At 38.7% G+C, this 20880-nt stretch overlaps 1 protein-coding gene and 1 pseudogene across 2 annotated transcripts; both read right to left on the bottom strand.

Annotated features, from left to right (window-relative positions):
- Positions 1–6046: 6046 nt before the first annotated feature.
- LOC143599918 (ubiquitin carboxyl-terminal hydrolase 3-like) lies at positions 6047–9464 on the bottom strand (annotated as a pseudogene). Its single transcript, XR_013147380.1, has 6 exons — positions 9357–9464; positions 9071–9175; positions 8809–8907; positions 8546–8728; positions 7525–7705; positions 6047–6816 (listed from the first exon to the last, which is right to left on the bottom strand). The product of XR_013147380.1 is annotated as a ubiquitin carboxyl-terminal hydrolase 3-like (transcript).
- A 1085-nt stretch (positions 9465–10549) lies between these two features.
- LOC143599917 (uncharacterized) lies at positions 10550–12001 on the bottom strand. Its single transcript, XM_077077749.1, has 3 exons — positions 11622–12001; positions 10779–10944; positions 10550–10690 (listed from the first exon to the last, which is right to left on the bottom strand). Exons 1-3 carry the CDS (start codon positions 11894–11896, stop codon positions 10550–10552), a joined length of 582 nt encoding a protein of 193 aa, XP_076933864.1. The 5' UTR covers positions 11897–12001.
- Positions 12002–20880: the final 8879 nt, after the last annotated feature.

Genomic DNA, 20880 nt, shown 5'->3' with positions numbered 1-20880 from the left:
TTCATCTCTTTGGCAATCTTCAGACCAGCGATCAATGCTTCATATTCAGCCTCGTTGTTGGTGGTCTGAAATTCAAGTCGAAGAGCATATGTAAATTTTAACCCTTCGGGGTTGATTAAGACGAGCCCAGCTCCTGACCCTTCGATGCTGGAAGCTCCGTCGGTAAAAAGCTTCCAGGCTTTGGGGTCAGAAGGTTCAGTGGCAGTTGTATGTATTTCAAGAATGACTTGCTTTGGAATTTCTACAATAAAGTCCGCCAAGACTTGGGCTTTGATAGCTTTTTTTGGGATATAGGTGATGTTATGCTCACCTAGTTCCACAGCCCATTTGGCCAATCGGCCTGAGTTCTCTGGTTTTTCAAGCACACTTTTGATGGGTTGGTGAGTGACCACTTGTATAGGGTGTGCTTGAAAGTACCTTTGAAGCCTTCTAGCCGTTTGAATTAAGGCCAGGGCAAGTTTTTCCAAAAGAGGGTATTTAACCTCTGCCAGTTTTAGTGTTTTACTATAGAAATAAACGGGTACCTGAACTTTGTTTCGTTCGATGGTTAGAACCGCGCTTAATGCTTCTTCAGTAACTAAGAAATAGACAGAGATCAATTCTCCCGTTTCAGGGGCTGCAATAGCTGGAAGTGAAGCCAAGTGTTGTTTCATCTAGTTGAAGGCTTCTTCCGTTTCTTCTGTCCACCTGAAATCTTTCTTATTGGTGCAACCCTTTAGTGTTCTGAAGAAGGGTAGGGACTTCTCAACAAGCTTGGAGGTAAAACGCTTCAAGGCTGCAAGCCTTCCATTCAGGCTTTCCACTTCTTTTTTGCTTTGTGGGGATTTGGTCTCGAGAACAGCCCTGACCTTGTTGGGATTAGCTTTTATGCTTTGTTTCCCCACGATGTGTCCAAAAAACTTGCCTTCTTCGAACCCGAATGAGCATTTTCCCGGGTTAAGCTTCATGTTGATCTTTCTCAAGTTTTGGAAGGTTTCTTGTATGTCTTCAAGCATTTGATGCTCGGTTTTGCTCTTGATTACCAGATCATCAACATAAGCTTCCAAGTTTCTGCTAATTTGGCTAGCAAATGCTTTGTCGATCAAACGTTGGTAGGTTGCACCGGCGTTTCGTAGGCCAAAGGGCATCTTTTGGTAACAGAAAATACCCTTGTCCGTGTGGAAAGCGGTTTTTTTTCATCTTCCACTTTCATGAGAATCTGATGGTAACCCTTGTAAGCGTCGAGAAAACACTTAAAGGGATGGCCGGTTAAAGAGTCAACCTTGAGGTCCATCTCGGGTAAGGGATAGCAATCCTTTGGACATGCTTTGTTCAAGTCTTTGAAGTCGATGCACATCCTCCAAGACTTGTCAGGTTTTCGAACCATGACTGGATTCGCCACCCAAGATTGATATTTGACCTCACGTAACATCCCAGCTTGTACAAGCTTTTCAACCTCTTGGCATGCCGCCAAGCTTCTTTCAGGAGCCAGGCTCCGTTTCTTTTGGACAACATGCTTAACATCGGGGGGTATTTTTAGCCCATGTTCTGAAATGCTTCGAGGGATGCCTGTCATGTCTTCCGGGCACCAAGCAAAAACATCGCTATAGTGTATCAACAACTTTTCAAGGTGTGAGAGGATTTCTTTGGAAAGGCTTGTGTTAACCCGTACCTTTTGTTCGGGGTACTTGGGGTTTATGATCAAGCCTTGCTCTTCATCTTTGCTTTTTGAGCTTTCCCCTTCAACCGTGTAAACCTCTTGGTTAGGTTGAAGGGTTGCAATTCCCCTGTCGGTGGGAAACTTCACAACACCTTGACCAACCGAGACAGCCATGTTGAACGCACATTGCCCTGGCCTTCCTATGATCACATCATAGTTGGAAGGTGTATTGATGACCACAAAAGTGAGTGGTTTGGTTTTCTTCATTTTTCCTTCACTAAAACAGACATCAAGGGTTAGTTGGCCTAAAGGCTTCAAGGGTACGTCGGCGATACCTTTTATAGATGACTCGGAGGGTTGAAGCCTTGAGCGCTCTTCCTTGCTCAGCCGGTTGAAGAATCTTTCATACATGATCTTTGTGGCCGCCCCTGTGTCAATGTAGGCTTTGTTTGTTCTGAGTGTTCCCACGTTTGCTTCCACCGTTAAAGGGTTGGAGAGTAAGTCACCTTGAGGCGGTGGGAAGCAGACACATTGAAGTTCCCAAGCCTCCAAGCGTTGTCGTTTGTGGGGAACACCTTGGTCTATATTCACCATATTCACTTCATTGCTTTTTCTTTCAGCCATCATGTCTTTGACCCCTTTTACCAAATGAGCCAAGACTTGACGGCTTCCTCAATTCTTCTCTTGAGTTGAAAGCAATCGTTGGTGTGGTGACCTTTTTCTTCGTGGAACTCACAGAACTGGGTGGAGCTTTCGTTCTTCTTGCTTTTGGGCAAGGGTCGAGGAGGTCGGAAGTTGTGTTTCACTTCTTCAGTGGCAAGGATCTCCTGAGGGGTTTCGGTTAAGGTTGTGAAGTTCACAGTCTTCTCCCTGCTTGGAGGGTTCCGGCCTTCAGGCCTTCGTTGATCTGAGCTCCTGGGGTATTTGTCATAGGGATTGTAGTTTCCCTTCTTTCGGTTGGGGCTGTTGCCTCGCCAACTAGGAGCTCTCTTTCTTTGCTCTTTGAAATCAACGGCCTCCTCGCCTTGGATATGAGCTCCAGCTCGTTCGAGAGCTTCTTCAAGGGTTCTAGGTAAGCACTTGTTAAAGTCCCTTGTGAGGTATTTGGAGGTGATGGCGTTCATGAAGCCTGCCACCCTCATTTTTTCGTCAGCCCCCACATACTGTAACCCTTCTTTCTTGTACCTTTCGATGAAGTCTCGAAGGCTCTCATCATCTTTTTGTTTTATCTGAAAAATAACAGTGGCGTCCTTGACGTACCTTCTTTGTTGTGAGAAGTGGGCCAAGAAGCCCTTGCTCAGATCGTCGAAGCTTCGAACGCTTTGAGCAGGAAGGTCATTGAACCATATCCTGGCGGAACCAACTAACGTTTGCATGAACATCAAACAACATTCAGCATGGGATCATTTTTCAATTCTGGTCGCCCCAGTGAAGACCTGGAGGTGGTCTTCGGGATCTTCAGTCCCATCATACGTTCTTATGTGGGGTGGCATCTTGATTTTTGTTTGAAATTCATAATCGGCGATTTGTTAAGAGAAACAAGATAAGTTACCAGGCTTGTAAGGCTTTGCAAAATCTTCGTCTAGCCTTACAGTAGGATTATGACTTGTTGCTCCTGGGTGAGTACCCAGTGCTTGGTTGATGAGCTGGGTCCAAGGGAAGTGTGCCATCATTTGAGCCATCATCTGTGGCATGAGGTTAAAGCCTTGAAGGGTTTCAGGGGTTGCTGTTGTTTGACTTGTTCCCATGGGAGCTCTCATTGTAGCACTTCGAGCCAAGGGTAAGACCGACAAGGCCTGCTCCCATGTGGTGGCTGTAGGAGGAACACTTGAAGCTGGTGACTGCCATATTTGGTCGAGAGTGGTCTCGTGACCAAGGGGTTGTGAAGTGAACAAAGTGAAAGCCGTTGGGCTTGGTCTCCCATAGGTGTAGGGAGACGGGTTAAAGGGTTGACAGGTTACACTTGGACCAGCTTCAAAAAGAGAAGCAGCCGGTCGTGAGCTGGTTAGGGGAGAAGGTGGACGTCCGAGCGACAATGAGGGCTCTGATTCGTCATAGTCTAGCCTTATTCTTATCCCCTTTTCTCTTTCTTGGCTCACGTGTTGGTTAAGAAGATGTCTTAGTTGCAAGAAATGCCGTGATACCCCTTCCATCGTCAAGCCAACACGTTCCGGGGTGTTCGTGACTCCTGCATGAGAAGAAGGAACTCCGGATCGTGAAGGGGTTGGAGTTCGAAAAGGTGAAAACTCGAGGAACCAAGGTCCCGTCGAAGTTCCTCCCGGAGTGGAAAAATAGAGGTTGTCGCCGGAGTTTCTTGGCCGACACTTGGTGTCGGTGTTCTTGAAACTTGGTTGACTTCACTGGGAGATCCACCTTCTGACATGGTGATGGAGCTACACTATTGGTCTTTATGATAAAGTAAGCGGCGTAGCCCCACGGTGGGCGCCAACTTGTTGCTACAACAAAGATAAGACCAATGATAGTGAATGAACTGGTTAGGCTAACAAGCTTCAAGGGTTCAGGTTAACCTAACGCAGGTCGTGGTGTCCCTCTACGTTTGCAAAACGTAGAAGGAGATTAACTAGTTAGTTGTTTGTTGTTATAGATCACCGAAGATCAAGAACCGCGATGTTTGGAATCGGTTTTAGGATGATGTTCTTGGTGAAGCTATGAAGTTATTGAAGTAAGAAAGAAATAAGCTAAGAGCATATTTCTCAAGGAAGAAGAGAAGATTAGGGAGATGGTGTTATCTGCCCAAATATGTTGTTTCTTGTTTGTGACTAGGCATCTCTTATATAGGTGAAGAGATGTAAGCCTTTTAGTCCAGTTAACTAAACTAGTTAGACTCTTGTTTGCATAGAGAGTTGACCTTTATGGGCGGGAAGGTTTGGACCGTTGGTCCATAGTTAAAATAATAATACTTTATCTGAGCATGTCCTTTGGTCAGAGGGGACAAGGATGTGAACTGTGATTTGACATCGTACTGTAGCACGTGGGTACTTGTTTACATAAGTTTGGGCGGGAAATGAAGCTTTTAACCTTTTAACCCTTTTAGCGTTAATGTGTTTCAGTCATTTTATTATTTACTTGGGCTACCCCCGTCATCAGGTTGTATTGCTTCAAACGGGTATAACATAACTCTCTCATCATCTCCATCTTCAATTTTTGAAACGTTATTATGTATTGTATGATACATGTATCAGTATCGACAAATGGTGCTACTACTAATGATGGATCTCAAATTCAAACCCTTTGTCCTTTCTACATATTATTGGCAAGACCGGTGTCTACTACAAATGTGGTGGAGGTAATTACGATTTACCATTTTATTATTTACTTTTCATGCATTATTTTCATTCTATTGCTTTTATACTTTTTGATGCCAAATGGTTAATTTTCTTTGTTTATATTTTTCAGACACAGACTACAACTGTTTATCGCGACGGTTTTTGGTTGGGCTGAGTCAGCAAAATTTATTCTCTGTGAGATGAATAAGTTATCGAAAGATATCAAATCTGGATCTCTCGAGATGTGGTGATAAGCTGTGGTATGGAAAACAGAGACAAAAAGGTCTTTTTTTTTTTTATTTTTTATTTCAGTTTATGCTACGGTAACAAGATGCTTAAGTTTATAATATCCCTTTGCAGTCGGTGAACATTTTGAATCGGACAAAGCTAAAGCGGTGAAGCAAATTGCCACCCTTGAGCTTCAACTTTAAAGCAATGCCAACGAACAGCCTGTTAAAGCTAACCTCTTGGTAACCTTTTATATTTGTTGGACCAAGAAGAAACAGTGGCTGCATAAGCATATTTACGTTTTCCATGACATGAAGGCATAGTTGTTACAATTTAGGTGCTTTGTTGTTTTCCATGGTCTAAATTTGCACTTTAGTCTTGTATTATATCATCAAATGTTGTTTAGTAAAGAATTGCAACTCATATCCAAAACAATATTAATCGGATTTCATTTTTATTATTTTGTTTTTGTAATTTGAATTGTATAAATGGAAAGGACTCAGTTTTGTAATTTCATATTTTATAAAATAAAAACAAAATGGGGGCATCTTGATGTATTTAAACATTTATAGGTTTATAGTTGCATATCTAACTTGTACTTTAATGCTTCATTAACTTATACATTATAATCTATACATTGGTTTTTGAAAAAGTTTTACATCAAAACGTTGAAAAAAATAAGCACGTCGTAATGGTAGGTTTTTTTTTTTTTTTTTAACATTACATATTTAAAGATATAGAAGGAAATAAAAAAAATGTCAAATTTTTGGATATAGAATGAGAATGGAAAGTTATAAGTGAGTATTGAGTAAAGACACAAATGCCCTTAAATTCTTAAAAAGATAAGCATTAAAAGTTGTTGTACATGTTACATACATAACTAACTATAATTAAGAGGTCCTTCAAATTTCCTTAGATATAGATAGATGTTGAAGAAACAATTAATTTGACCCCAAAAGCATAACCACATTCACAACCTACTACTTGCAACCAGAGACGTTTCAACCCATTTTAACCCAGTTCACCGTTTCAACCAAGCGGTCCGATTGGTACGGTTTGTTTTACAAAACCAATCATTGAAAAACAAAACTATCATAGCAGCCATTGCATTACAAGTACTTTGAAAAATGTCAAAGCATTAATCAACTGTACATCTAACCACATGAATATTCTTATAGTCTCTCTAATCTAGTTCAGCTAACACAAAATACAGAACACAATCAACCAAAACAGTTATACCATAACCAGCGCACCCGTTATCAACTCGAGTTGTTAGCCAAACTTTCATAGAAAAGAATATAGCCATGATCAGTATTACTCGCATACTCCTGAGCCGAACCAAACGCGGTCTGAATAGCCGATTCCTCAATCATTTCCACATTCTCATCATCAAAAAACAACCAATGGTTATGACTTTTAACCAGACTGACATAATGACCATGGTTGGGCCAACTGCCCACATGAACCACCACCGCAAATAATGAATATTCACAGTCCGCGTCTTCCATGGTGTTTGTTAGCTTTAGCTCCAGAGGGAATACTACACGATATGATAGCTTTTTGTACCTACCGAGCTGTTCCATGTACTTGAAACGTTTTAAATGTATGACTAAAATATGGGGCGGTTTTTTAATCTTCATTCTCTTTTGTGCTTCCTGCAAACTGTTGCATAAAACCGAATAAACCAATCCGTAAGCAAAATAACAGAAACCAAACAAAAACCAATGGTTTGGTCATATACTTCGTAAAATTCGGAATTTATGGATTTCCATTTTTTAATTTTAATTGTTTAAGTAATTTACAAGAATTTAATATATTGCGTAACCGAAATATTTTAGTACAAATGTACAGTAGTCAATTCATTATTAATTAACCGAAAGATTTAGAGAAAAGTTTTAGAAGCAAATTCATAACTTTGAGCCAACTTTTATCAGCCCAAAAATTTCAAGCCCAAATGTATATAAGAAACAATCAATTATTAAATAACAAAAAGATTTAGGCCTGAAGTTTTAAAAGCAAATTTATTGTCTATTGGCCCAAAAATTTCAAGCCCAAAACCCGAAACAAAACGGTTTTAAAAACCAAAATGCGAATATTCATTTTTTGGCTTGGTTTTGAGCCCAAAACCGGGTCAAGCACATCCCCACAAAGAGTGGGTCAAATGAGTAATATTTTTTTACTTTTGAATTTTTTTAAGTGGCATATTATTACTAATTAATCTTACAATCTAGAATCTTGTTATGCATTTGAAATTTTGAATACACTCCGGATGAGTTTCGGCCTGTTTGACCCTTTTTCTTTTTAGCCAACACTAATTAATAATTGAACTATGTCACAAGTCAAATACTGATGTTTGCAGAGAGTACCAACCAGCAGCATTTATCACAGAAAAACTTATCCTCTGCATTTAAGGTTTCGGTTGAGCTGAAGTTTTTCAAACAGCTTGTAATTGAACTGTTTTGCTCTATATCAAGGCTTAAATCTAAGAAAGTCTCGTCCCGTGCAGTCACAGTCTCACACCTTAACATCGTGTTTCATTTGTAAGTATGCCCTGCTTATTCAAGAACGGAAAACGAATTAACCGAATTAAATATATCATTAAAGTTGCCATTTAACAACAGAAAACGAATTAGTATGGTCAAACATAAAAATAGCTAAAAGAACAGGTAAAAGTCGCCAAAGGTGTATTCATGATGCATAAAACACTTCCAAATCAGTATATTAAACCAAATTAGATCATTATTGAAAAGATATTTCTTTTAAAATCATATTTGAATATGGTTATTTATATATAAAAAAAAGTAGAAATGTTCGCCAAAAAAAAGTTTCAAATTAACACAACTTGACCCACAAAAGATTAAATCCTCTCACAGACGGTCATGCTAATTCGGTTCAGTTATGGGCCGGTTATCTATGAACTAGAACTGGTCATTAAATGTGTGAGCCTGACTAAAATAGCCCAGAACAAAGTGATTGGACCTGAAAGTTTGGAACTGAAATCATTTAACCACTTAATAAATTGTTATTAGACATTTGATAACTTGAGTTTTACCATAACTTTTGTAAAAAATGACAAATGTAGCGAGCCGGGTCGGGTCGGTTAATCGTGGGTCACTTCAGTTTTGTCGGTTATGGGAATATGATTAAATAAAACCAACCCACAAATATCGGATTCAAAAAGATAAATAAATAAATAAATAAAACCGGCCCATCGGTTATTGGCTATGTTCGGTTATATTGGTTCAGTTAATTCTGTTATTGGTCGGTTAATTGGGTATAGCACACCCCTGCTTTGCCACCTCTACCATCTCAAGATTATTGGCATAGGGATTTTAATGATAAAATATTGCTACTAGCATAGTATAAATTAATATTAAAACTTGAAACTAACTTGAAAGTTTTTGTGAACCCAGGTAACTAGGGGCTCTTTCTTTACACCATTGACCTGGTCAACATGTGGCCCGTTAAGGATCTTTTGAGGAGGTGATAAGCTTTCTGCTGGACCTTTTGCTGCTTCTTTCTCTAGTATGTCAAAAAGATCGTTTAACAAAAAGTTCAAAAACTCGTGTGCATCCTACATAACATTTTAGATAGGACTGCTCAGAAAATGTCAGAAACCATCATAAAGTTTACATAATTAAACCGTGAACGTACCTGATGCATGTAACCACGAAAGAGCTCGTTTTCTTTCTTCACTCTTTGTACAAACCGCTTAGGAGCAATAACGCCTGTTTTCTTCTTTTATGTACTAATCTAAACAAGTAGAAGAAATCCAATTTCACATACAACTTTATAAACACTACCAAAACTATGTCAAAAATTTGATGACCACTTTATTAAATCATTAACTTGTGTGAAAACAGTAGGAAAACAGATACAGTATATATAGGAGCACATTTCTAATTAACTTTGTAACCTGCATAAACAATTCGGCTAAACATTCTTCCACATCTCCTATATTTTTACTTTTTCCATAATATTCAAGCAGCTGTTGACGAAACGAAACACAGAAATAAAGAGCCTGAAAGTCAAAACAGAATATGAGGGTACAAAAGCCAGAAGTATGATACACAAAGCACTTTCATAGAAAGAAAGAAAGAACATATTAATGATTCAACCAAAAGAAAACCCTAATAAGTTATATAATTATATGAGGAGGCAATAAGTCGTAAACGCATGAAGAAAATTAATTTGTGAGAGACCTGCAAGACGCTGTTGCAATAGCAAGTGTTGCCAAAGTTTTCAAGACCGAAATAACGTTCGGCTTCGGGAAAGTGGTCTCCAAGAGCCTTCTCGAGCTTAGACCCCATGAGACCATCCACCAAATACCAAAATACAATCTCAAGGTCAACTATTTGCTTTTGTTGAACATTTTGTACCCGACAAACATGACCAAATCTTCAACCATACCGATTGCTTTTTCTAGTTTCCGAACCCATCCATACACGTGTGTGTATAATATCAAACCCTGTACACGGAACTAACCCGGATCTGTACCCGAAACCAGAAGCTTGGATGAGTTCATCGGGGATGGGGGGGCTCAAAACATACTTTAAAAAATCATAAACGAGGGGGTGGGTTCAAACTTTTAGACAAAAACACAGGGAGGCCCCACCCCTGGCCCTCTGCGAGTTTGTTAACGAGAGGAGGAATTTGAATTAATTAGGAGAACCAATAAATAAAATACATGTGGCAAAGATATGTTCGTATAAAAATAAGTGTTAGCCGCCTATATACTATGCATTCCATGATATGTTCATCATACACAAGTCGAGACTTCCGACTAGACACTTATCATCATCGTTAAAGTGAACTCTTTGTTACACTACCCTCTTGGCATAGACTATCCTCCAAAGTGAAAATGAGGCATTTTCAAATTTCAATATTCAATATAAGTGTACTCCACCGTTTTTATTTCGCTCTTTATAAATAAACCGTGATGGCCCTCTTTTGTTGGAAATTTGAAAATGATTTACACTTGCGAATTCACAATAACAAAAATTGTTGGGAAATGATTTATATGGCCCTCTTTTGTTTCTTCTGGCACATGATGGGCTCTTTCTTCTCTTGGAGAATATTACAATTACATAGTGGAAAGAGACCCTAGATCACATGTTGCCACTACTTTTGGTCACATTGGATGGCAGTTTTGTAAGCTTCTTCAAGAACCCATTCATTCAATTTATTATTTCAAATACGACACTTGATGCACAAAAGAAAATTAACATTTTTATTAATAACCCATTGTGGGTTCAAAAATAGCTCTCCCGGCCTGGGTTGTTGTTACCTGGCCTTGTAAAGCTTTACATACCAAAGAAGAAAAGAATCAATAAATTAAATATTAATAATAATAACAAGAAAAAGATTATATAATCAGTCTTTTTTTCAAAATAAATTATCTAGAAAGAGTGCAGGGCTTGAGAAACCAGAAGACATCCAACCCCTTTGCTTCATTCTGTTTTGAAAGGAGAGCAGTTTGACTTTGACTTTTAGTATTCCTGCCTTTGACTAGTATTCCTTCAAGTATCCCTCTCTCCTATTGATATTGATCACATTCATATTATACACCTCATTAGACATTTCCAGTCACTAAAAGTTAAGAAATTAGTCACCATGTTGCATACCTGAGGTCTAAGGCCGGAAGCCTTTTGAGGAGTTGCTTTATGTTTAGCTGAAAAGCATTGAGGTGACGGAGGATTGGTTCGGATCTGTAACAATCTTTGCTCATCTTTGTTGCGTATATTTTTCATGTTTAATGTAATCGGGCTGTTCTCGGACTCTTCATTCGTTCTGCAGCATAGATTGCATTATTGAATTCTGTCCATTATTTCACAAGTAAACATATATATACACAAAATTCACATGATATGTGTCCGTCAGAAATTTGATTACATGAATAAAAAAACAAAAGCATAATCCACTCAACGGACTTATGCATAACAAAATGTGCGGTTTTGGCCTTAAAAAATTGACGATCATTTATCACTAAACTGAAATGACACAACCCAATCAATAAACTTGTAAATAATATAAATAAAAATGGTGCATCCTTAAACGAAAAATGGCTGATTTTGCGCTAAAAAAGCAATAATGGAGCCACCATCTTGTTTAATCCATGAAATTTTGTCACCTAATCCCTAAATCACGCAAATATGTTTTTAAAAAATTAATCAAAATGAGCCCTTTGCGATTTTAAAAAATGGAGCAACCATCTTGTTTAACCCATGAAATTTTACCCCTAAATCACGTAAAATATCACGCAAATATGTTTTTAAAAAATTAATCAAAATGAGCCTTTTGCGATTTTAAAAAATGGAGCAACCATCTTGTTTAACCCATACCCCTAAATCACGTAAAATATGTTTTTAAAAAATTGATCAAAATGACCCATTTGAGATTTTATTTCACCTCAAAGATGGTCGACCAATTTTGCCATTGTTAAGTTAAAACTACGTGATCAAACTTACATTTTCTTTGTAAGCTTCTCCTTATCATTGTTGTGATTCTCAATTCCTATACTTTTCTCTTGCTTCACCTCTAACAATGGCTCCCTTTGACTTTCCTTCAAAACTCCCATTTCCTTTGTCCTGATTGCCAATCTTCTTAACTCATTGCAGAACTCGGTCACCTGGTTTAATATATCTCTTCCTGTAAACACACTTTGTTCAGATAATTTCGGGGCTTCTTCCTTCTCTAATGGAATATTTTCAAAATGACCCTTCTCTGCGCTCGATTTGATCATTTCTTTATTTGATTTAGCCTTGTTTACAGGAGGGGTTGAAAAACTAGGATTCTGATTCTCATCATCCTGAATATATTTTGAATCTTTGTTTGATGCGATGCCTCTTTTCTTTTGTGCAGCATCTCTGAGTTTGTGAATAGAACATCGATTTAGGAGGATTTAAAAGCAACTTAAAACTGATAGTTTCAAGTGTGTCGGGTTTGTGAATGCGACCCACATATTATTTGTGTCAAATATTCCACCCACCCCAACCCGATACAGTTGACAATGCCAACCCTCAAACTTGTTAAACGTGTCGTAAATCAATGAAAGGGAAGCGATTCGCTGTAGCCTATTCAGTTTTCCGAGCCTGCAGTTCGGCAACTAGTTGGCAGATTGTAATAAATGGGTTGGGTTATAGTTGTTAAACAATTCAAATATAGTTTTTATTCTAATTTAAACACATTTATAGTTAAACAGGTCAAAAACTAGTTGGCGGATTGTAATAAATGGGTTGGGTTATAGTTGTTAAACAATTCAATATAGTTTTTATTCTAATTTTAACACATTTATGGTCAAAAACTAGTTGGCGGATAGTAATAAGTGGGTTTAACAAGTCAAATATGATTTGTCACATGTTTAATGAAATGGTTAAACTATACAAATTAGATTAGCAAACGTAAAATTCACCTATTTTAGTTATCTGGTTAAACATGTCATCCGAAGATTAGATATGCTAGTAAATTGGTTAAACATGTCAACCTGAACCAATTAGATATATTATTGTAAGTATGTTTATATGTACCGTACCTCCTATTTCGATCACCAGACCGAAGGATCTGAGAACCACCAGCAGATATCTGAAGCTGCCAAAAAAAAAAGAAACTAAATTGTTCAATCATTCAGACTGAATCTAATCTTAATTGTATCGAATGAAACACGAACAAGAATGAAAACCTTGGATGAAGGCGGACTCCTTTCTGTGAAGAAATCTTCCACTGTTTTAGGATGATTGCAATCTGCAACCACCACATCCATAACATTACAATTATTATTAACATAAATAAGAAAAGAATGAATTAAATGTAATGATGGTGAAAGTAAGTGACCGGGTCGGCAGAACCAAGCATGATCATGAACAAGAGGCGGATTGGAGAAATCGATCCACTGAGGAGCGTTGAAGTCTTCGTAGAGTAAGTCTTTTTCGAATTTGGAATCGCTCCAGTCGATCACCGCAACGTCCATTGTTTCAGAGTGAAGTCGAAGTGATAATAATAATAATTAATTTAATCAAGGAAATAGATACGAGTGAGTTGGGGTTAACGTTACTGGTTTTTCGACCGTTGGAGAACCCCACTGACATTTTATTATTTAATGATTTCTTTTTTTTTTGTAACTTAATTTAATCACTTAGGGGTTACAAATTGGGCGAAGCGACACGTGACGCCAAGTCAGCAAAGAATTAAAATTTGTTTTTAGGGTGTAATGATGTTGTAACCCCCTCCAGTATCACGTCACCAACTTTTATTATTTTCTTTTAATAGTTATACAAAGCAAATAAGAACTCATCAAATTGAATAATTAAATAAAAATACATTAAAATTAAAAAAAGAAACATTAAAAACAAAGAAAAAATCCATTTGCCGGTAATATCATCGCGAGATGGAATAACCACTGAAAACGAATTTGCGAAGGTTGTACCGTTGTGAAATTTGGGTGGGTCAGTCTGTGCCCTCTCGTTAGATATTTCCGTTAACCTCCGTTAAGTTGGAGGGTGTTTTAGACTTTTTACAAATACAAAATTAGGTGATATATTGGTGCCATTCTGTTTATTATCTTTTTCATGAGCTTGGAAACCGGCTTGCGGAAAAAATGGCAGTCCGATCACCACCGGGTATTCTTCCACATTCTTCCTCCACACTCTTTCTTTCTTCACCCTTCCTTCTACCTTCCCATTACTTAACCTACACCATCACTCTAATATATATATCACCATCTTCCTTCCTTCCACCTTCACACCTCACACCTCACCACCGTTGCACTTCCTGGCTCCCCCGTCACACCCGTCGCCCGTCACACGTCACCCGGCTCCCTCCGTCGCACCCGTCGCACGCCACCCGGCTCCACCGTCGCATCCGTCGTCGTCGCACCCCATCGCACCCGTTTACAATGGTTTTGATTGTAAATGTAAACTACAATCGGGATCTCTTTGGAGTCCCGATTGAACTCAATCTTCGAGTCCGGACCCGGATTCATAAAATAACAGTTTGATTTTTGGTTACTTTAGCAGGCGAAGCCCTTATCACCTACCGTTGGAGGTGGACTTTCGGTCCGCGGCTCCTTCCATAGTGTTTGGGTTCAGGTCGTTATATATAAAATCCCGAAGTTTATAATTAAGGTGTTTTGTTATATGTATGTATTTGTGTATTGTGTTCGGGTTCAGGTTGGTTGGTTGTTTTCGGATACGGTTCGGGTGAAAAGTTTGTAAAAAAATGAAATATATAGGTTCGTTTGTTTGTATTCGGGTTCGGTTCGGGTGAAAAGTTTGTAAAAAATGAAATATATCGGTTCATTTGGGGTTCGGTTCGGGTGAAAAGTTTATAAAAACATGAAATATATCGGTTCGTTTGGTTGTTTTCGGGTTCGGTTCGAGTTAAAAGTTTGTAAAAAAAATGAAATATATCGGTTCGTTTGGTTGTTTTCGGGGTCGGTTCGGGTTAAAAGTTTATAAAAAACGGCTACTTTAAATTTCGGAGGGAAATAAGTTTCAGGGTTACACTTGGAAATTATATGAAACACATATCTACTAATTGCGCATCTGAAAAGGGCATATTAGTCATTACACAGGTCAAATGGTTGGTCAACTGACGGAAGGGCACAGACTAAGCCCGCAAAAATTTCATAACGGTACAACCTTCACAAATTCGTTTTCAGTGGCTATTCCATCTCGCGACGATATTACCCAGGGAGTCAAACGGTAATTTTCTCATTAAAAAAATACATAACAAAAAAAATAAAAAACTAATATCCATATTATTTGTGCATTTTTTGAAGTCTTCGTCTTTGCAATAATGCGGCCTCTTCGTGTTCACCGGCCGCTATGGGAGATTCGTAGTCTTTTATTTGTTTTAGTAGAAGCGTATTGGCTACCATTCCCTGATATTCGGTGGTTGATTTCATGTCGTTTCCCATACCCTTGACACGTGTTTCGAAACGACCGAACACCTCGTTTAGCTGTTCGGCTTGTTCACTGATTCGCGACGACGACGAACCCTCCCCTGTATTTTTATTATTTTTTCTTGTTCTACCGTGGGGTCGAGCCAACTCAGGTACTGCGTCGTCTAAAATAACTGCGTCGTGTTCGTCAACGAGGTTAAAGTTATGAGCATCGGAGGGTGTGTTTGGTATGCTCGGATTTGTCGACGACGATGTCCTCGACTTTTTTGAAGGCCGAGATGATGCGCTGGCTCGTCGAGCGACCGGAACGGTGGGTGCCCCGTTCCATTTCGCGCATACCCTTAGTTTTTCCCAACATCTTAGTTGCTTGAACGGTTTCCCGAGCCGCCCTTCGGGATGCCCTTGAGATAGAAACTCAATTAACGCTTGGGTTTGGATGTCGGCGTCGCTTTGCACGCTACGCCAACCGGACCCGCGCAAGCAGTTGTATATCCCGGCAAACTTTTGGCAACCCGAATTAAGGTTCTTCCAGTGGGCTTGAACCGCTTCTTTGCCCTGGTAGTCTTTGGGTTTACCTGTCACACCCCGACCAAAGGCGGAATATGTCGAGGTGTAACGATTGCCCATAAGTGCATGACACTATTTAAGGCGATAATATTTAACAAATTCATTTCATTTCACAACATCGAAAATGTCACATAACAATATTCATAGGATATATATAACAAACATAACAAAATATAACAAATCAAATATTGTTCATTGTTACTAATATCCTAAAGGTATTTGTGACGTTTTCTCCAAGCATCCAACATCAACCTAAATGCAACCTGTAACATTTATTAAATAAAGTTTGTCAACACAAAGGTTGGTGATCAGTTCATAGTTTTAAGCATATATGTACAAATAAGAAAAAGCCACAATCCTGTATACGAAACAACAAATAAATAGCAATAATTTGGATAATATGAGGTCGTTAATAAGAATACATTAGCGGCATCGTCTATAAGAGAATACTAGATTCAGAATTTCATGAGGTCGTTAATAAGAATATATTAACGGCACTATGCTATAAGAGAATACCAGATAGATCACGGATTTATGAATCAACATTTCAAAAGCGATAAACACATAAGCATATAAACATATAAGCATAGAACACCAAATCGAGCATTTATTTAAGTAAAGTATACAATAATGTTTGTGCTTTAAGACTCAAGTACAAAGCATTTAATTTGAATAAGTATGAACTGTCAACCCAAAACAAAAGATAGAAAACAGGGTATGAAATTACTCACGTTCAAGTAATAACTTGAAAATTGTTAATTTGGATATTTTCCTGAACGATGAGTTTAACGTTTGAAGCCTAAATAAAAGAAAGTATTGGATTTAGAAAGGTTGTCTTGAAAGTCTTTAAATAAAATAAATGTTGAGAAAAGTAAATAATTTAAAGTACAAGGTTTAAAATGTAACTATTAAGAATTTATAATAATAACCCTTTAAAATGTAAGTTTGCTCGAAACCGGGTTAAAGTATCTAACCTTATTATTTACTTAACCTATGTGAAGTAATAAGGTGGGTGAAAATGCAAGAATGCAAGCTCTTTCAGAATAAAGATACTAAAACCGGTCTTTAACGAGTATTCGGGTTGTTGGTTCGGGTCTAGATAATTGGTCAAACCCAAAGTCAACTTTCCAAAATAATGAATATCATGAGATAACTCAATAAAACTTGTTAAGACTTAACCAAGTATGTAGTTCTATTGTTTTAGAACTAACAACGCACGTTAAGCGAGTGTTCGGTTTTGTCGGTCCAAACTATGTTATGAGATCAAGTTGGATCCAACATTTCCAAGTACTTAAGAAAATAATTAAAATCAGTTTGTGAACTATTTTTAAAGAAATATACACGTCTTGATAGCTAAAAACACACTTGTGTATCTTAAGCGAGTAAAAATCGGATTGGTTCGATTTCCATCTCACTATACGTTAGTTGATGGTCTCCACATGCCAAATAACCAAGAACTTGTATAATAATGTACAAATGAAAATACTTAAGTTTTACAACCAAAAAGTTAACAACAAAGTCGTTAAACAAAAGTTCGGTTTACAGTCTAGGGTTATTTACGGATAAACCGAAGCATAGACTCTTAGAACTCATAACCATGGAACTTGTAAATATAACAATAAACTAAAATGAGCAGAAATTAAGCAAGATTAATATATCAAGGACCATGAAAGTCCTACATGAAGCCTTGCTTTACGAGGTCTGAAACTTAACCAACCGGAGTCGGAGAAGTAACTACCAAAGGTAACAATGTGTGTGTATTATACATATGTTGTACCACCATATTTAAGTATTAATAAGACTATATAAGCCAATTAGAATGAAAGATTAAACTCAGTTTGCCTTTTGGAAGCCAAACCTTCAAGAACACATAAACAACCTTGGATCTTTGATATTTGAGAGAGTTTTTGGAGTATGAGCAGGTGTAAAATGAAGGAGATGGTGGTGTATATATAGGGTAATGTTGGTGGTCAAATATGGGTGTGAGACACAAGAGTTTTCATGTAAAAGGGGTCAAGACAAAGCACAAACAAACAAATAAACGGATTGCTGCAGGCCTGAGGCCGCCACCCGCGGCCACCCTATCCCTCATGGCCGTGGGGCGTGGCGCCCATGGGGGTGGGGTTTGGCCAGCTCATCTTGCGTGGTTCGTTTTGCGTCCCGGAAGTTTGTTTTTGATGTATTTTGCTCGTTTTAAAGCCGTTTTTGAATCCGTAAAAAGGGTTTTTCAAATTGAATAAATGGGAATGATTTGGTAACATAAAAAATCCAATATTTTATATATCATGAGTTTCGGTTTACAAAACGGGTCGGTTTACAACATAAAACAATACAAATACGAATACAATCGAGACCCGAATTTGACAAATGTCACAGTATCCCCTACTTTAGGAAATTTCGTCCCGAAATTAAAATGAAGATGATGATGCAAACAAATGTGGACACTTCTCCTTCATTGTGTCTTCTCTTTCCCAAGTAAACTCTGCGCCACGTCGTGATTCCCATCGAACTTTGACTAACTGAAATACGACTACACTTGGTTTTCTTCTCGTTGCGATCCATGATCTCAACGGGTCGTTCAACCATGATCATTGACTCATCGACATGTACTTAGTCGAGAGGTATATGGAGATTACCTTCGGGTAAGCACTTTTTGAGATTTGAAACATGAAATGTCGGATGAACACCGGCAAGTTCTTGCGGTAGTTCGAGCCGATAAGCTACTTTCCCAACACGTTCAAGGATTTTGAAAGGACCAACGAAATGAGGAGCTAGATTACCCTTCTTTTTGAAATGGACTACCCCCTTCCAAGGAGATACTTTTAGAAGGAGAAGATCGTCAACATTAAATTCGATCGCTTTTCGCCGTTTGTCGGCGTAACTCTTTTGACGAATTCTAGCGGCTAGGAGGTTCTTACGGATTTGATCGATCACATCGGTAGCTTCTTGGACCATTTCGGGTCCCGTGATTTGAGCTTCACCGATTTCGTTCCAACTAATCGGGGATCAACATTTACGACCGTAAAGAGCTTGAAATGGAGCCATATCAATGCTAGAATGGTAGCTATTGTTATAGGAAAACTCGATGAATGGAATGTGGGAATCCCAATTCCCACCGAAATCAATGACACACGCTCGTAGCATATACTCGAGTGTTTGAATTGTACGTTCGGGTTGACCGTCCGTTTGAGGATGATAAGCGGTGCTAAGATCGAGACGTGTTCCCAAAGTTTCTTGAAGTGAACGCCAAAAATGAGAGGTAAAACGAGCATCGCAATCGGAGATGATAGACAATGGTAAACCGTGCCGGCACACAATTTCCCGAACATAGATTTGAGCAAGCTGCTCGGCAGAATACTTTTCGCAGATCGGAATGAAATGAGCAGATTTGGTTAAACGATCGATGATCACCCAAATACTATCGTTGCCTTTTTGGGTATTGGGTAATTTGGTGATAAAGTCCATAGCAATGTCTTCCCATTACCAAACGGGAATCGGTAGTTGCTCGAGTAAACCAAAAGGTCTTTGATGTTCGGCTTTGACTTTTGAGCAAGTAAGACATTTAGATACATACAACGCTACGTCCTTTTTCATACCCAACCACCAAAAGGTAGCACGAAGATCGAAATACATCTTATCCGCACCGGGAAGAACGGAATACCACGAATTGTGAGCTTCGTCGAGTATACAAGTACGAAGGTTATCGCGATCGGGAACCCACAAATGATTGAGGAAGTACAAAAGACCATCGGGTTTGGTTTTGAGTTGAAGTTCGGATCCACATGACATTTCGTCGTACATGTTACATTCTTCAACGGAGGTATGTTGAGCTTGGAAGATACGAATTTGAAGATCGGTTTGAACAACAATGCTTAATAACAGAACGGATTTAACATTAAGCTTTCGATTTAGGGTGTCGGCGACAACATTCACTTTACCGGGATGATAGCGAATCTCGCAATCGTAATCACTAAGTAATTCAGCCCATCGTCGTTGTCTCATGTTGAGATCTTTTTGGTATATGTTGAAGGCTTTTATGATCGGTAAAAACCACACATTTCGTACCATAAAGGTAATGTCTCTAGATTTTGAGAGCGAAAACGATGGCACCAAGTTTGAGATCATGAGTCGTATAGTTCTTCTCATTGACCTTTAGTTGTCTACTTGTCTTGATGCGTATGCGATGACTTGACCTCGTTACATGAGGACACAACCAAGACATTGATGGGATGCATCGCAAAATATAACAAAATCGCCGTTTCCATCGGGAAGGGTTAGAATAGGAGAATTGCAAAGCATGTCCTTGAGAGTACAAAAGGCTTCCTCTTGCTTCGAACCCCAATCAAATGGTTTTCCTTTATGAGGAGGTAAGAGGCAAAGAGATTTTGGAAAAATTCCGAATGAAACGCCGATAATATCCGGCCAAACCGAGGAATGATCGAATTTCCATGGGAGTCGTTGGAGTTTTCCAATCCTTAACGGCCTCAATTTTAGCGGGATCAACATGAATACATTTTTCATTTACGATATGTCCCGAAAATTGAACTTCCTTGAGCCAAAATTCGCATTTGGATAATTTGGCATGGAGTCGTTCGTTTCTAAGGAGCTCGAGAATGGAACAAAAATGATGTTCATGTTCGGCTTTGGATTTAGAGAAGATAAGGATGCCATCAATAAAGACAATAACGAATTTATCGAGGAATGATTTGAAAACACGGTTCATGAGGTCCATAAACACCGCGAGTGCATTTGTTAACCCGAAGGGTATAACCAAAATTTCGAAATGTCCATATCGAGTACGAAAAGCGGTTTTCGGAATGTCTTCTTCGCGAACACGCAATTGATGATAGCCCGATCAAAGATCCATTTTGGAGAAACAAGTTGCTTCTTGAAGTTGGTCAAATAAGTTGTCGGTTCGTGGCAAGGGATAACAATTTTTGATAGTGAGTTTGTTAAGCTCTCGGTAATGGATGCACATACGAAACGAACCATCCTTCTTTTTCACGAAGAGAACGGGAGCGCCCCAAGGAAAAGAGCTTGGACGAATGAAGCCTTTATCGGAAAGTTCTTCGAGTTGGTTTGATAATTCTTGCATTTCCGACGGGGCTAGACGATAAGGAGCCTTGGCCACGGGCATCGCGTCGGGCACAAGATCGATTCGGAATTCAATCGGACGAACGGGAGGAGGACTGGTGACATCATCGGGAAAGACATCAATGAAATCACGAACAATGGAAATATCTTGGATTTTCCTTTCCTTT

The sequence above is a fragment of the Bidens hawaiensis genome, unplaced genomic scaffold, assembly GCF_021521415.1.
Source record: "Bidens hawaiensis isolate Kalapana, Puna unplaced genomic scaffold, B.hawaiensis_p1.1 tig00053089_1, whole genome shotgun sequence".
In the NCBI taxonomy this organism is placed as follows: Eukaryota; Viridiplantae; Streptophyta; class Magnoliopsida; order Asterales; family Asteraceae; genus Bidens; species Bidens hawaiensis.
Note: the sequence above shows the minus strand (reverse complement) of the source record. Positions and strands in the feature narration are given on the sequence as shown.

Bases quoted from the DNA above. Each gene is read 5' to 3' on its own strand.
- LOC143599917 (XM_077077749.1), bottom strand. From the start codon at position 11,896: ATGATCAAATCGAGCGCAGAGAAGGGTCATTTTGAAAATATTCCATTA. The intron at 10,945-11,621 runs GTAAGTTTGATC...TCTATGCTGCAG, and splicing joins GAGAAGCTTACAAAGAAAAT to AACGAATGAAGAGTCCGAGA. The intron at 10,691-10,778 runs GTATGCAACATG...CAATATCAATAG, and splicing joins CTTCCGGCCTTAGACCTCAG to GAGAGAGGGATACTTGAAGG.